This window comes from Myotis brandtii, unplaced genomic scaffold, assembly GCF_000412655.1.
Source record: "Myotis brandtii unplaced genomic scaffold, ASM41265v1 scaffold187, whole genome shotgun sequence".
In the NCBI taxonomy this organism is placed as follows: Eukaryota; Metazoa; Chordata; class Mammalia; order Chiroptera; family Vespertilionidae; genus Myotis; species Myotis brandtii.
In genome coordinates this window covers 6,055,353-6,072,300 of record NW_005356944.1, presented here as the reverse complement: position 1 = coordinate 6,072,300, position 16,948 = coordinate 6,055,353, and the positions used below count along the sequence as shown (strand labels likewise).

At 38.6% G+C, this 16,948-nt stretch overlaps 1 protein-coding gene and 1 long non-coding RNA gene across 20 annotated transcripts in view; one reads left to right on the top strand and one right to left on the bottom strand.

Moving 5' to 3' along the window:
* LOC106725790 overlaps positions 1-3,315 on the top strand; it is a 14,024-nt gene extending 10,709 nt beyond the window's left edge. Inside the window, exon 3 of the long non-coding RNA XR_001361746.1 lies at positions 2,251-3,315. This is a non-coding gene — a long non-coding RNA (uncharacterized LOC106725790). The remainder of the gene's footprint in view (positions 1-2,250) is intronic.
* Positions 1-16,948, bottom strand: part of CD44 (CD44 molecule (Indian blood group)) — a 112,695-nt gene that overhangs the window by 20,075 nt on the left and 75,672 nt on the right. For 5 of the 19 annotated variants that reach the window (XM_014538173.1, XM_014538181.1, XM_014538170.1 and 2 more), the window contains exons 6-10: positions 12,550-12,675; positions 9,869-9,982; positions 9,292-9,432; positions 3,331-3,459; positions 314-415 (exon numbers count right to left, since the gene is read on the bottom strand). The exons of 2 other annotated variants lie outside the window; for them this stretch is intronic. In XM_014538173.1, coding sequence (XP_014393659.1) covers positions 314-415; positions 3,331-3,459; positions 9,292-9,432; positions 9,869-9,982; positions 12,550-12,675 — 612 coding nt within the window. The remainder of the gene's footprint in view (positions 1-313; positions 416-3,330; positions 3,460-9,291; positions 9,433-9,868; positions 9,983-12,549; positions 12,676-16,948) is intronic. 12 more of the 19 variants (XM_014538184.1, XM_014538187.1, XM_014538172.1 and 9 more) reach the window with 11 other exon arrangements.

Sequence of the window (16,948 nt, the reverse complement as noted above, 5' to 3'; positions counted from 1 at the left end):
GGTCAGTTAAAACATAGAAAAATCACTGTTCTAGCCATGGTCTTGGATGACACTACCATAACTACTTAGGGAAGGAAAATCAAGTTGAATGGAGTCGCACTTTTTTTTTTTTTAAACATAAAGTCATTGACTCTGGAAAGTACCAAGAATAAAGGAAAAATCACATTTAAAGACCTCCACCAAGAAAATATAGAAGAAATAAAGACTGAGCCACAAAAACCATTCCACCACCAAGCTCTGGATCTGGGCCAGTGTGAGCAAGAACTGAAGCAGGAACACAAGTCAATAAAGGGCTGAGTGTCGTTATCCTTACGAGTTGTCATTGGAAGAGGTCCTGTCCTGTCCCAGTCTTCCGCCAAATGTGTGTTTGAATCTGCAGAAGGCTGAAGTGTTGTACTATGGCTGGAGTCCATATCTGAAGGAATTAAATCATTGTTATAGTTGGATTTCCTAAACCACTACCTGACGGTGGTTGATGATCTAGAGCCAAATTATTCTTATATTCAAACCTGGATAAAAGGAAAGAAAGCACATACTGATTCATGTCTCCAGAATTGGAGTAGATTATGGCTTCTTCAAAAGATCCCAAGAAGTAACTGGCTTGCATTGAAAGGTTGAGTTCTAGGAAAGCTACAATGTTTTGCTTATTTTTGCCGAGTCTGAAAGGACTTCATGAACACATGATGGGCCTCTCAAACCTTGCAGAAACACACACATAAACCAGTGTGACTTGTCCCACTCCATACACATTGCCTTTCTTATAGACACATGGGATCTGACACATGGAGAAAGGACAGAGTGTGCTGGTTCAGGCATTATTCTGTCACACACACACCCTTACTTGGCAAAATAACTTTTTTATCAGCCCTCTTCCCTCCTTTGGTCTCTTCCACTTTATAAAGGGAACATGCAATAAAACATAAACTCATCACCCACTGCTACCTAAGTAGAAGCCACAGGAAGTATTCAGGGGCAAGGAATAAGAAGCCATGGATATCAGTGAATCAGTTATCCTGTCAACACAGATATGTGATGCCTTTGGAAATTAATATGTACAATGTTGAGCGGTACAGAAATTTCACTAAAATATTTACAAATGCTTTTTTAATGATGACCACAAATCAATTCTGTTGAAATAACAAGTCCTGAGTGAAGTAAAGGCCAAATAACCTATAAACACCATCACTATTGTTGGCTTTCCGATCAAAGTCCACCCACACTGTCTGCCTCTAGAGGGATTTAATCAGTTCCAGATGACTCCAGAGGGAAAAAAAATGGAATATTGGGCACCCATACCTACACTGCAGCCCTTACATACAAAAGAAAAGAAAAATCAAGATCTTTGGAGGAAAAAAATCCCAGATTTCAAAAAAGGGGAAAGGCTAGCTAACCCAAATCAAAACCCCTAATGGCTATTTTCCCAGAAAAAGTCCTGTCTGTTGATGGTCTCTAGAGACTCTTGTTTACCTTCCCTGTTATCAGTAGAATCTTTCATGAGGTATCACACTGTTCTATAGTTTGAGCCAATGTGATTGTCCTTGTCATGTTCATCAATTTAATGGAATCTCTGTTCATCAGTATGGAGACTTAATACTGGTTCTGAAGTTCTTTCACTGTGGCTTGGTTTTCCACTAGTATTATATAATCAGAGCCTCCAGCAGCCACATGCATAAACATGTGTGCGGTCTGCATGTGGCACTTCAGCCACTCAACATGATGACCACAGCCTCGCCATTCAAACTCATCTTCCTTTATGACAAGTGGATCGGTTCACTCTAACAAATTTGTTTCTTGGTTTTCCTTCCTTTATGCTTCTTCTTATACGAGTTTTCCTACAAAAACTTTCCCTGACTTTCTTTCTCTGACTATCCAGGATTTCCCCCCATTTTCCAAAAACCAGATCCAATCCACCTTTCTCTGATGCTCCCTGGAGGGTCCTCTGAATTTCTCTGGTGTTATTGTTGGCAACATTCACTTGACATCTACTACTTGCTCTCTCGTATTGTTAGATATATTTTGGTGCTAAATGTTTTCTTTTCCTACTTAAATTTTAAGTTCCTTAAGAGCATGGACCATGAATTGTACATTGTTGTGGCTCCACAATGCCTTGCACATTAGTCAATATTTAATGCCAATGTTGTTTTTAATCACTAGTAATTTGGCAATATCTGTTCATTAGTATTTGGGAATGACACAGTTAGGGGGTTCTAAAGATACGAAACCATAAAAACTGTTCAATTCATTTTGGAGATAACTTTGTTCAATTCACTACCAAGAAACATGGTCATTGTGCTCTTGGAACTCATTTCAATAAAGTTCATATTATGCATGCCCTTCGTAGCTTGGATCCAGATTACACAACGCTATGAGTAATAATTCACAGCCCCATATTGGTTCTTTGATTTATCTCCCTTTTTGGAATGTTACATTTCTGTGACCAAGGCATTTTGTTAAAGAACAAAGCAAAACTTGAGTAACTCTTCATGGGTATAAGAAGGAACATGGATTCTTTAAGTTAGTGAAGCCTGAGAAAAGGGCATCATCTGCCTCCAGCTCTTGCAGATTCCCTAGGGAAAGTTGTCATCTGTTCCGATAAAGGAAGACTTCTTTTTAAATATAAAAACTGGTCAAATAAAATCACAACCCTCCATTCTTACAGAGCTACAGCCAATATCTTTTTTATTCTCTCTCTCTCTCATTTAATTCTGTTTTTTAATTGCTTATAGGTAAAGATGAATGATGTTTAAGAAAACAGAGATTTCATCCTGTGTCCATTTATGAAATTCACAAACATTAATCGAGGGCCAAGAGTGGTCTAAATCTTAGGTCACAGGGTGCCATATTTATCTCTAAATGTGGTAAGAGTAAACAATAAAGTTTTCTGAGCTTTTTCATTATTTCTTCAGAAGGAGCACTCACCAATTTTTTTTTACCTCTGAGATTTCTCTACCAGAGACAAGTTATATCTTTGAGTCTGCAGTGGAAATAGTCCCTGAATCCATCACTTTACTCTTTTAAAAGCCCTGCACTTAGGAGTAAATGAAAAAGGACTCTTGAGACTGCTCCCTCTTCAGAGAAAATGACTTTCACTCCTCTCATTTTAGGACCAATTCTCCTTTAACTCTCCTGCCAAATTCTTCACTCTCAGCTCAGCACTTCAAATTCAGATAAATGGGCATATCACTTCTACAAAGGAAGCAAATTTTTGAAGAAACTTCAATTTCCTTCTTAGGAAAGTAGAGTGGTCTAAAACCAAGGGCTTATTTCTAGGAAAATAGCCATTTATAGGCTTTGCCAAAACATAATATAAAAAGGCTCAGAGGCTATTACCGATTCTGCTTTCTGTTTGATGACCTCGTCCCATTGGATGTGAGATTGGGTCCAAAAAATAAGTCCAGGAACTGTCCTCTTCACTCGGTGTTGTCGTTCTCTGATTTGGATGGGTGTCGTGGGCTGAGACTGGTGTGACCATGCAGTTCAAGCAATTGTCAAAGTGTTAGTTGACATCTGACCAGGGATACACTGATTTTTTTAAAAAATGTACTTTTTTTTATCTGAATAAGACAATGAAAACATCTTCCTGGTATCGAGGGCCAGGAAGTTGCATAAACACAGAATGTTTTAGCAGGTATAGTTCATTTATGCTCCTTTTCTTAGCAAGCAGCATGTGAACTGAAGGATACAAAAGCATTAATGACTTCTCCAGTGGACAGGAGATGAGTTACAGACATCAAGTGAAGATGAAAAAGTAGTTCTTGACCCATGCCAGGTCGCCACCATCCCCCAAAGGAGGAAGTATAAGAGTCCAAGCACATGATGTCATTCCGAGACAACCACATCCTAGTGAAATGCACATTAGGGTGGTAGTGAGTTAGAGAAGGAATCGGGTAACAGCTTCTCATGAGATAAACATAAAAATAAGTGCCATTATCTCAAAAGCATGAATGAAATCCATTAGAAGCATTACATTTTTTTTTAAAATTTAGAAGCGTTACCTTTTAACAATGAGATTTATGGCATAAATGACATGTAAGAATTGTAGCACATGCTTTTGCTTCATCCCGTGCCAATGAAGAAGTATAGGTAGAAAAGATTACAACAGTAGCCCTTTAGCAACAACCAACCACACCACATAGCCAGTCACTGAATCCGTTGCTCTGCCAGGAATGCATTCAGGAGTTGCCACACACAGGAAGTACATTATGCATTATATTCCATATCGCATCGCCAATGGAAACATGGGGATATCTCTCACTGACACCAAGTGAAAATATCATTCTTAAAAGGAACTCATGTTCTTTTACAAGGCAGGGTGTATTTCAATGTTTCTGTGATGCAGACAAAAGAATCATGCATAGGAGCTCGCAGAGTCAAGTTATCAGGCCTCACTTAGACATGGTGACAAGACTTGAGTCCAATTTGCACAATCCCACAATTCAAGAATAGAGAATGTATTTGTTTTATAAATCTAGGGGGGAAAAACTTGTATAATCAAGGAGAAATCTCCAAACAGACATGGCAAAAGGGCCAAATGACATCAGACAGGTATTTTTATCAAGATCTCTGGCTTCATTTCTTCAAACATTGGGGTTCTGACCATATGTTTCTTCACAAACCCAGAATTTTATAGAACCATGCTGTAAAGTGTGGACCCACATCATAGAGTAGATTCATTTATAAAACCAAAGGGAGTATTTTATAAGATCAGAGTCTCTGCTACAACCTTACCAGGGAATGCCCCAAACTAGATCTGAAAATGCCATACACAAGGGCATATTGTCTGTGTCTCCTTTATGGGGATTTGTTACAAGCATTTAAGGGATGGCTCTGTGTTGACCATACCATAACTTATTAAGGAAAATTAACATCTTGTGACAATTCCTTCAATATCTTATTTGTTCAATGTTCTCAATGTTCAACATGTAACCCAAGAGAAAGTTTCCACCCAAGCTTACTTGTTAAACCATCCATTACCAGCTGTCCCTGCTATTGAATAAGAGTTCTTTGGGCGTTTGGAGATATTCCCCATGCCCTCCATTTGCAAACCACTGCTCTTTCTGGGTAGTTATTTCTGCTGTTGCACTACTAGGGTCTGCCTGGGCTGTGTGAAGAATTTCAACTATGAGCCATTATTGTTCAATTTCCTCACCAACAAATATCTTTCTACTTTACATATACACGTGGGATAGAAGGCAGAAAAGAAAAGCAGGAGAGAAAGGGAGAAGGAGAGGGAGAGGGAGAGGGAGAGGGAGAGGGAGAAGGAGAGAGAGAGAGAGAGAGAGATTGAGATATCACTGGTAGTCCAAAAGGGGTATTAGAAATCAAATGGCTCAATCTTTTAATTTTTCAGATGGGAAAACTAGGGCCCAAAGAAGATTTGATTTGCTCAAAGTCATATAGCCAGATTGGCACAGTCAGAACTATACCATGGATTATAAATTCCACTATTCTTATTTTACTAGAGTCTATGACTTCATAGATCTTGTCTGAGAGAATTGCTCAGATCATTCAAATCTTTGCTCCAGTGATTTTATTACAAGGAATATCTATATCTATCTATCTATCTATCTATCTATCTATCTATCTATCTATCTATCTATCTATCTAAAAGGCTAATAAGCAAAGTATCCCCTCGGGAGTTCGACTGGGAGACCAGGAGTTCGATCACTCACTATGATGTATGCTGACCATCACAGGGTGGCGCAGAACGAAGGAAGGCTCCGGCCAGCAGCCAGAAGGCCCTGATTGGCCCTAAACCTACCTGTGCATGAATTTCATGCACCGGGCCTCTAGTATTAACAATAGATGACAAAAGAGCCCAGTAGGAGGCCTTCTGAAATGGTGGTCATGTGACCCATCATCACAGGCACTGGAAATGCACCAGCAGTGGATTTGCCCAGCATGGAAGATGCTGGGAATGACTGGGATTCCCCTCCACTGGCACATTGTAAGGTTATACCTATGTGGCATGTAAAATTGCCACACTTTCAGCAAAACTAAATTTTCTAACAAAAATTTACTTTCTAACAAAATTTATTCAATGGAAGAAAATTATTCTCGCTAGTTTGGCATTATATACACAATAGGAATGTGTGACAGCTTTAACATTTCAACCTTTGTTTTGTAATTGTCCAGTTTTAAAAGGACAAAATGAATAGAATGAAATTATATCAGGATGCCAACAGGGAAATTAGAAAGGCACTTACATTTTCTTCTAAGGCAACTAATAGCAAATTTTTAGTTCTCAAGAAAAAGAGAGTTTATAAACTGGCCAAGTTGAAGTACACTTTGCAATTTGTAGAACTGATTGAATTTCAATATTTTAGAAAATATGTGTAATTTTATAGTAGCAAAAATATTTTAAAAATAAAACTTATTGCCCTAGCCAGTTTGGCTCAGTGGATAGAACATCAGCCTGCAGACCAAAGGGTCCCAGGTTCGACGCCAGTCAAGGGCATGTACCTTGGTTGCAGGCTTTTCTCAGCCTGGGCCCTGCTCTGGACGTATGCAAGAGGCAACCAATCAATGTGCTTCTCTCACATCAATGTTTCTCTCTGTCTTTCCCTCTCTCTAAAAATCAATGGAAAAATATCCTTGGGTGAAGATTAACAAAAAAAATAAAAATAAAACTTATTGCCCAGCCCTGTGGCTCAGTGGTTGAGAATCAACCTATGAACCAGGAGGTGATGGTTTGATTCCTGATCAGGGCACATGCTGGGGTTGTAGGTTTGATCCCTAGTTATAAATAAAGAAAGAAAGAAAGAAAGAAAGAAAGAAAGCTTATTGTCTTCGTTCTATCCTAGCACTGAGGTTCACTTGTTATCAGTTGGGAGGGAAAAAGACCTCAAAATCTTAAGTTTTACTTCCACTGACTGAATCACTGCCTCCTGACAAGTAATGAAGTGAGAAAAACCACTGAGTGCAATTATAAACAAGAACATTTCACCCAAACATAATCTGTCGATTCAAAGTTTTTAAATGCGCGCACACATGAGCATACACTACACACGCACACACACTACTCTATATGTCTTCTATCATTATCTTTATAAACAAAATGATCCTTTAAATACCCAGTAACACTACTGTTGTTTTCAACATAGGGGTTAACGAGTAGGATTCATTATCTTTATAAACAAAATGATCCTTTAAATACCCAGTAACACTACTGTTGTTTTCAACATAGGGGTTAACCGAGTAGGATTTCCACTGTAAAATGTGAAGGTTGACTTTCTTCTAGGTGTAATGTTCTTATTCAATAAGACTTTTTACATTTATTTAACTATATGCAAATTCCTAGAACAAGAATAAATTAAATGTTTGGATCTTTGCATAATTTTTCCAATTTTTAAATAATCACATCCTTACTTCATATTTGAGTTTTGTACTATAATCAAAAAGAGGGTCATTTCTGTATAACACTCAAGGGCTTTATCAGTTTTCCCCAGGGCCTTTCCTTAGACCTGTGACACAGCCACATAATTCTTTGAAATGTCTATTGTGCTGTAATATTCCCTTGATAAAGTCCAGAGGTCACCACCAGAATCTCTTTGTTTTGCAAGTGCTGATAAAAGAATTGCTGAGGCTGGTGCTGCTTTCCCTCTGGGAGGTTCTGTTGTGTCTGGTTTTTTAACTACCCTTCAGTAATGATACCCCCTCACCCCCCACCACCACCTTTTGACAATAGGCTCATGAATTCTAAGCTTTTTAAGTAGCTTTCTGCTTTTCAAGTACAAATTGTCTAAAGTAATCTCTAAAATATAGTATTGGGTCCCAAAGAGGACTGGTGCAGAATCCCATTCTGTTTTTTGTTTGTTTATTCTTGCATGTGTTTTTTTTTAATCTGTAATTATTTATTTTTTTGACAGAATCCCATTCTGAAGAGTCGACTTCTTATTTCCTTCTTCTATCAGAAAACTCTGTTCTTAACTCATCCCATAATCCTCATGCATGTAGCAAATCTATCAGGTAAGTAGTGAGGGTGTAGGCATGTTAGATGTATTCAGTGCAATATCCAGGACTTATTAACCTATATCTTAGCTGATGTCTGCTCATGCATGTAGCAAATCTATCAGGTAAGTAGTGAGGTGTAGGCATGTTGGACATATTCAGTGCAATATCTAGGACTTATTAACCTATGTCTTAGCTGAGGTCTAAAATGTTTCTTTTGTTGTCTGAGGAACATCCCTCAAACCATGGATTCCCAAACCCCTTTGGCTTCTCCCTTTGGATTCTAAGTGGATGTTTCTTACATTTTTGCTTTAGGAATATCCAAGGCTATGAGAATGATGGTTGAGGCATAGTTTTAAAAATGCTACAAGCTGAATTAAAGTCTAAGTGGATGTTTCTTACATTTTTGCTTTAGGAATATCCAAGGCTATGAGAATGATGGTTGAGGCGTAGTTTTAAAAATGCTACAAGCTGTTATCCTAAATTAAAGCTTCTTTTATTCCAAACATGTTAGGCATCTCTCCAAGAAACAAATGAAAGAAGAATATATACTTCCTATTTTTTTTTGTCCTTTCCTCATCGTCTAGTAGTGCGTGAGACTTTTTTATTCCAAACATGTTAGGCATCTCTCCAAGAAACAGATGAAAGAAGAATATATACTTTCTATTTTTTTTGTCCTTTCCTCATCGTCTAGTAGTGAGTGAGACTTGAGAGAGTGTTTTAGAAAACCTGAGATATTTGCACATAAGTAGAATTAATAGCAGAAAATAAGTCCCCAAGTTACCCTGGGCTTAAAGACAGAGAGAGAACAGGCATAGTTTTCATATCTAGACCATCTGAGCTATTAACTCTCCTCCAAGGAGTACAGAGATGCCTTTCTATAATGCAGTGAGGAAGAGAATGTGAAGAAGACACTGCATTCGTAAGAGACTTCATAGAAAATAGGATTCCAAAGACCATGGCACCAGTCAAGCTTTCTTTCAAGGTGCCACTACTAAGCACCAACAGAATACACTCTTCACTATACATTTTCATAAATACATACGAGTCACCCAACTGGAACCTCTAGGAATCTTTGACACAAAAACCTCATCTCAGATATTTTTTAAGTTTCACTTTTTAAGTATGTTGTCTTTTGGGGCAACCTGGCAAGTTAGCATTTTTCTTCCAATTTTTAAAACTGGTGTGCAGATTTGACAGCTCTTCATGCTCTGGGGATTTAAAAAAATGTACTGTGTGGAAATAGAAGATGTGGCCATGTCTAAAAATAGTCTTCCCTATTCTTTGGAATGACTTCACTGGCTCATCGCACCCAGAACTGCTGACCACCATCCTTCTTACTTGTGCTTGCAGAATGCTGGGTCGCCGCTTCGTCATGATGTTCATGGTGAGTGAGAGGAGACTGTGCCTCCTGGGTCCAGTTTTCTCCATAATCACTGGTGCCACTTCTGTCCACATCTGTTGTGATGATGTTTATATACACTGTAAATTTTTATCAACCAAATTGATGGTTCTGTTCTTCCATTAAAGTACATGATATTTAAGAGTTCAATGCCTGAGCATCTACTATCAATACTTCTGAGTGACTTCACTAATCTCTCGCAAGGAAAGAAACCATTGGGCACGGAATTTCTTAATGATGACTTCTTATTCCACTATAACCACTTTCTCAAGGGCAACACCATAAACCATTTTAATGTATTCATTCTTATAATGGAGCAACATAAAATATCTTGTGCCCAGATGGTATGATTGATAAATGACCCCTAAGTTGAACTGAGTATCGTCATGAAAGTTCTCTAAGAATTTGTGATGAGATATTAACTAAATTTCCCACTGTGTCCTGTCAATTGACCTTTGCAGCATCATAGACTTTGAGGGAAAAAATATCTTTAATTAAGAACGCATATCCCATTACCAGTCATCCTTGTGGTTGTCTGAAGTGATACTTCTGGGTTTAAAAAGCCTGGGCTCCACTGGCTCCCATTCCGGTTCTGGGTTGAGTGGTCAGAAACCCGTGGTGTGGTTGAAACTGTGGTAATGATGATGAAGTTATTAGGAAAATGGTATTTCTTGAGCCTTCACCACCTGTTTTGCACTTTTCCCCCTTCTTTGGTCTGTCCAGTGAATCATCTATACCAGTTTGTATAGATGGTTGAGTGGAAATGGAAGGAAAGCAGAGAGGGCCTTCGGCTTGGTCCAGCCATATTGTTAAGCATCTCAGTGTCCTTTGCATTCTGTCATAGAATACTTTGGGGCCAGAACATGAGATCTTCTGGAGAAAGCAGCCAAAGAAGCTGCAGCAGGAAGAAGAAAGCTTTGGAAACACCAGCCCTCCACCGAGGATAACCAAAGACCGGCAGAGCGTTGCCCATCCATGCAGTCGGTAATGTCCCTTTGCATTTGAAAGCCCAAGGAATTTGTATCACTGGCAAGCGCACTACATGTAGATCCTCAGGATGAAGAGGTAGGTACCTGGAAGTTATACCATGATGATCACTTTATTTCATTTCTAGTTTTGGTGGGGAAAGAAATACTCTGGGCATCCAGAACTTTCCTATAGGTGATTCTAAGAAAGATTATCTACCCATAACAGCCATATGATTTAGCTATACACTTCTGAATATTTATCAAACACCTATGATATGCTCATCAAATACAAAGCACTTAACCAGCAAGCCATTCACAGCCATTGGTGGGGGAGGGGGGAGGAGACGGCGGGGGGAGCAGAGAACAAGGCGAATAGATTCAGTAGGAAAACACCATAGGGAACCAACCACCACCATCACAGCAGCTCCCCAGGGGGAAAAAGAAAGAAAGAGTCATATATCCACCAATGCTCTGATACTGTCACCCAAATGATAGGGCTAGAATAGGAGACACACCCGACAGAAGGATTATAACAAAATCAGAATCAATGTCTTTTGTGAAAAGGTTATTGGCAAATCCACCCTGTTCTTTCAAACTTTATATTAATACCCAAATAATACAAAACTCTTTTCAGAACTATACTACTATCATCTCTATTTCACAAGTTAAGAAAATCAGGTTTAGTATCATTGACCACATTCGCAATACGTATAAAAGAAGTGGCAGTTTTCACACCCTTACAGAAGAGAGAGGCATCCTGTTGAATTATGTGCACAGGTGCCAAGCAGAAAAGTGAAATGAAATTGGAAAATATACCACAAAGATGAAAAATATCAAGGGAAGTTTTCCTCTGGGGTGTGATCATACAATTTATTTTTAGGTCCATCTGTTTGGATTGCCACCCAAACAGTGTTTAGTTTCTCATGTTTCAAGACCATCTCTTTGTTGGTGGCCCCACCTGGAAGATGGGGCCACATCCTAACTCAGGAGACAGGGTAATAATAAAGCTCCAGTGTTTTTGGTTATTTGGCTTTCTTCCTGAAGATACTAGAAAGAGGTTCCTTGTTTCATAGACTAACCTCTGCAGAGGTGTCCAGGCTAAGGAGTATACCATAATGCATTTAGTTTATCTCAAGTTTTTGTTCTAACAATGCAATATGTTTAGATGCTTTTAAGGCCTAAGCTATTTTGGGGGGGTGGGGGGAGGATCTCTCCCTCCCTGAGTGCTGTCCATTTGGAGATGATACTCTCAGATTAGAATGGACAGAACCCAAAACAGCTCATGTGGCACCCTAAATGGACACCTTCTCTAAGGAAAAGCAAAGCTGTTAGGAAATCTGGTCCAGGATTCTCATGTCTGTTCGGCAATATCCTAGATCATTACAGGTCTGAATAGAAAACTCAGTCATCTGACAGAATATTAGACCAATCATTGTATTTTTAAAGGACATTTTTTAGCTCAATTCCATCTCTTTTCTCAAAAAGTTTTATAGTTGTCACAAAGTTGAATACTATTATACAGTGGTTTCACTACTTGTTCTTAATAACTGGCACTGTTTTGTTAAAGCTCAGCTGACATTTGTCCTTTGCTTTAACATCTTTCTGTTATATTGGTGCCCAATTTGTTTGTTAAAACTTTGGATTTATTCCCTTGACCTCAACCAGGTTTTGACTAACTAAGACAATTCTTGAGTTCTAGTTCCCATTGTGTAAGCCTTTCTAGGTCTTTCTAAGTCTTTAATTTAGGATCATCTACAACTTTGATTTACTATCCTTCCAATCACATTCTCAAGTCCATCGCTTCGATAGACCATAAGTTCCTTGAAGGCAAGAGCTCTGGCTTTTTTCATATTTGTGTTACCAGCACCTAGCACAGTGACTACACAATGAATATTTATTGTTATATATTACTGTGCCATTTTCTGACAAAGTTCAATAGTTCAAAAAAAAATCTGTAGCATCAGACCACATAAATAAAATAGGAAGAACATGAGGCACTAGGAATTTTATAAAATACGTTTTTCCAATTTCTCCTCCAAATACAGTTTGGCTTCCATTAAAAAATCTATTTCTTCCTTTAAAATCTCATCAAGGTATAACCAAGGTGTGGTCAGAGGCTTATGCTCATTGTTCATATTAACTGTTTCCCAAAAGAGATACTATTGGGTATCACTCAGATTAATTGGTAAGCCTTGCATAAATGGTTCTACTGTAATTGATTATCCTTACTGGTGCTGGAGATAAAATCTTCATCATCATCAATGCCTGATCCAGAATGAATGGGGTGTTTGTCTCTTTCATCTTCATTTTCTTCAGTTGGCTTCCAGCCTGCTGTGATGATATTTGAATCCGTACCTGTTGTGGTTATTTGCATTAGTAGCTGAGCTGGATGCCAAGTAACCCACTTGACAAAGGAAGAAAATCAGGCACAGAATGTACGATGGAATTCCCAAGATTATAAGAAGAAAGTGAAACATTTGACGCATATACCCCTAAGTTATCATATCTTGGTCTCTGAAGCTAAACTATAGATCTAAAAACAATTTTCTATTATCTTTACAACTGGACATTCTCTTTAAGAAGTTAAAGAATAAATATAGACACAACCCAACCAAAGAAGTAAAAGAAATGAAAGGCCAATAAACACTCCCTCGTGCTTATAGAGACACTTATTAACTTATGAAGCACATGTCATTAAAGCCAGGACTCCCAGAATAGAATGGAAACGTTTCACATGTGCCTATTTGCTTTGTCAAGCTACTTTCAAAAACCCTTGGACTCTAAATACATCAGTCTTTTCTAAAATCCCATAGTTGTATTCACAATTTGCTAATTCATTTTTTATCTTCTCTAGCATCGTTTCAGTGTACTGTAAAGGCAAATGAAAGCTACACTGCAGTTCCCAACAACACTTTAGCATACAGCGATGGAAAAGTCAGTTAATTAAGAGAAGTCATAGCTAGCATTTGTTAGTCAACCCTTCTGATCGTCTAAAGTGGACAGACTGTAGCCAGGATTTGGAGAAATCTCCCTCTTCTCCTTTTGGAAGCAATCACAAGAAAGATGGAAACCCTCCACCTCTTATCCATGGTTACTGCAGAAGACGTCTCTTATGCAAAGGGTTTCCTACATTTTGAATCAGATTCACACTATCTTTTTGGAATGAACATTTGTCTTTTCATCTGTTAGTATCTACCCCAAGAATAGTTCCACTGATCAAAATTTGCTATATTTTGTTAGCTCTAGCTAGGCTATTGTATTTTTCCTCCTGAAAAGTAAAAAATGTAAAATGACTTTAATCATTGTAGAATACCTTTCAGAGTCAAAATTTTGTCTGTCATCAAGAAATACCTGGCTCCTTTTCACAATCCCCTTATTAGCCTCCTCCTGGGCTATCTTAATTCTATAGAGTGGAAAGAAGAAATGTGCTTAATAGTGCTATAAAATCAAACACATAGATCTCAGAGCTCATGATCCTTCTAACACCATTGAAAACATTTGTGAAACCAGAATGGATTGTAGACTTTGACAGTATCCCCAAAGTCAATGAGAATTATTGAAGACTGTCAAGAAAACCTATGAAATGAGATAATAATAATGCATTACCAGCCATTACTGTTGTTGTGTGAAGATGGTTCTTAGACTCTGATGGTTGAAACAACCATGAAAACCAATCCTCAGCTTCTCGCCTCTTGGTTGTAGTTTTGGGAGTTGTACCACTAGTGCTCATCAAAGCTGTTGCAACCATAATTGAATGGATTGCTGAAAGGTTAATTATCAGTTCCTAAGAAATAGCATCGCATATGCTTTTACTCTTTTTCTACTCAAGAGAATTATCTACACTTGATATAGATGGAGAAAAGAAAGGGAAAAAGCACAGAAGTTCCATTTATTTCAGAGGCCCAATTGGAGTTCATAGGATGTCAGAGATAGAAGAACCCTAAATTCATCTGATTCATGCTGCTCATCTCAAAGATGAAAAAACTGTGCTGTACAGATCTTGACTTGTGTGAAGTCAGAAAACTAAACAACAGGGAGGTCTCAAGAGGAGCATGAAAGCTGTCTTTGTATTTTGAAAGGCTATAATGTAAAAAAGGAATTAAATTTTTTGTCTGTGCTCCCAAAAGGCTAAATTGGGACCTGTGGTGAGAATTTGGGGGAGATGACTATTCCTCCAGATGTTGAATTTAAAAACGTTAACAATCTGAACTACCCAACAAGGAGCTTCTTCATGAAGAATGATGTGCCCCATCATCAGAAAGATCACTTAGGAGGAAAGTTGTGTGAGAGATTAAATGATTAGAAGTTATGATGGAACTAGACCATTTAAGATCTCCAAATCTGAGCATCTATAATTCTAAAACCCAGCTCTTCATCTTAGCCCTTCATCTTCTGCACATTCTATCTTGGCCAAGCAATATCATTCTCCAAGAATTTGGGATATGATATATCTGTGAGCAATTCCAGACACATAATCCCAAATACACAGAAGGATGACACAAGGAGTGAAAAATGGGGGGGAAAATGCCTTTCTGCTTTTTCCATTTAGAGTCCAAATCCTCTAGCAATCTTGCCATGGTCACGTTTTATATTGGCACTATATTTTGCACAACAGAGCAGGACATTTTGAGTTCCAATTTTGAAAAGAGAAAAATCAATCAGGAAAGACAGAGATGAAGTAACCCAATGATCTCACTAACAAGACCAGAAGCAAGAGTCATGATTTGAAAACTATTAAAGACTGCCATTTCTGTAAGCATGACATGCATCAGAAGAACATTAGATAATGAGGACAAACTGAAAAAAGTTCAAGCAGAGAGACTGAAACCATCATTAAATTCCCAAATACAAAGGTAAGGTGAATTAGATTCCATTTTTCAGCTATCAAGAAAGTCCAGAAATGACCCGAGGTGAAACATTGATAAGACTGTTTCCTTCACAATGTTTATCCTATGAAGATGAACATTTCAAACATTTAAAATTAGCATATTTTTATTCTGCAATATCTATCTTCCTCCTTCCCTCCTCCCTCTCTCCAGCATTATCTTAATCACCATGATATGCAGTCATAACATTGGCACTATTTTCCTTACTTGAGCATTTGTCAAAATAACGGATATAGTTTATTCAATGTCTTAACAGCTAAGCAAATGTAAAGGACCATTTTGATTACTCTCCTTCTGTAGAAAGAATACCTAATTATTTTGAAATATGACCAAATCCTCCATCAACGAAAGTTAATAAATGTAGACATGCTTGTAATCTCCCATTATTGTAGTCTTTGAATCTTTTCCCACAAAAGCTCTCAGGTCAAAATACTTTGCAGGAGCTTAGGGTTAACAGTCAAAGATCCAGGGAGCTTGTTAGAGGCCTAGATTCTGATGTAAAGCAACAGGTCACTTCCTGCACTTTGCAGTTGAGGTTTTAGATGTCCACATAATTATCTCAGGCCTACACGTTCCATCTGAAAATCAAGATTTTCCTCTATGATTATTGACTGTGATAATTAGCAGAAAGTAGGAGTATGCATTTTCTGATAGGCTTTTTTTCTAGAGTGCTTGCTTTGAAGGATTCTTTTAAGGCAGCCGTGGGCAAACTACGGCCCACGGGCCGGATCCGGCCCGTTTGAAATGAATAAAACTAAAAAAAAAAAAGACCGTACCCTTTTATGTAATGATGTTTACTTTGAATTTATATTAGTTCACACAAACACTCCATCCATGCTTTTGTTCCGGCCCTCCGGTCCAGTTTAAGAACCCATTGTGGCCCTCGAGTCAAAAAGTTTGCCCACCCCTGTTTTAAGGGAAGCCCCTAGAGAAACAATAATTCTGATTATTTGGCATGTTGATTAGGAGTATCGAATAGTACCCCAGACTCATAAATGAGATGGTACCAGACCCTGCTCTCACTAACAATCACGACGGAGCATCAGCAGAAAATGATAACGGATGTCCTTTTCCTCAACGCTGAAATACTTGGCATCAGGACAACAAATAAGCAGAAGACATAATAGTTTACCTGTTGTTGCTGTTGTTTGATCCTGAGTCTCAGGCTGTGAATTATCAAACCAAGACCATATCTAATTAATGTGCTCCTGAGCTGCTACATGGCTGTTTGAGTGCACAGTGGAAGTAATTGAATCAATCATGAAAACATCGTTTAGTGAGGTCTTTCTACAAAGCCTTTACTCTTAGTTCTGTCTATACATAATGTCTGTATCTTTTATAGAATGAAGATTAGAAAAGAAGGATTGAGGCCTGGTTTTACATTTCCACTCTCCTAAAGTCTCCTGGAATCCTATATAATAAAAGCCTAATATGCTAAGTGTCTGATCAACCAATCAAGGAGTAATATGCTAATGATATGCTAAGGGTGCTCAACCACTTGCTATGACATGCACTGACCACCAGGGGGCAGACAATCGACTGGTTGACCAGTCGCTATGACATGCACTGACCAGCAGGGAGCAGACGCTCCGACCAGTAGGTTAGCTTGCTGCTGGGGTCCGGCCAATTGGGACTGAGCAAGACGGGCCAGACATGCCCTGGAGCCCTCCCGTGTCCCTCCCCAGTCCCGATTGTGCACCAGTGGGGTCCCTCGGCCTGGCCTGCGCCCTGTCACACTCAGG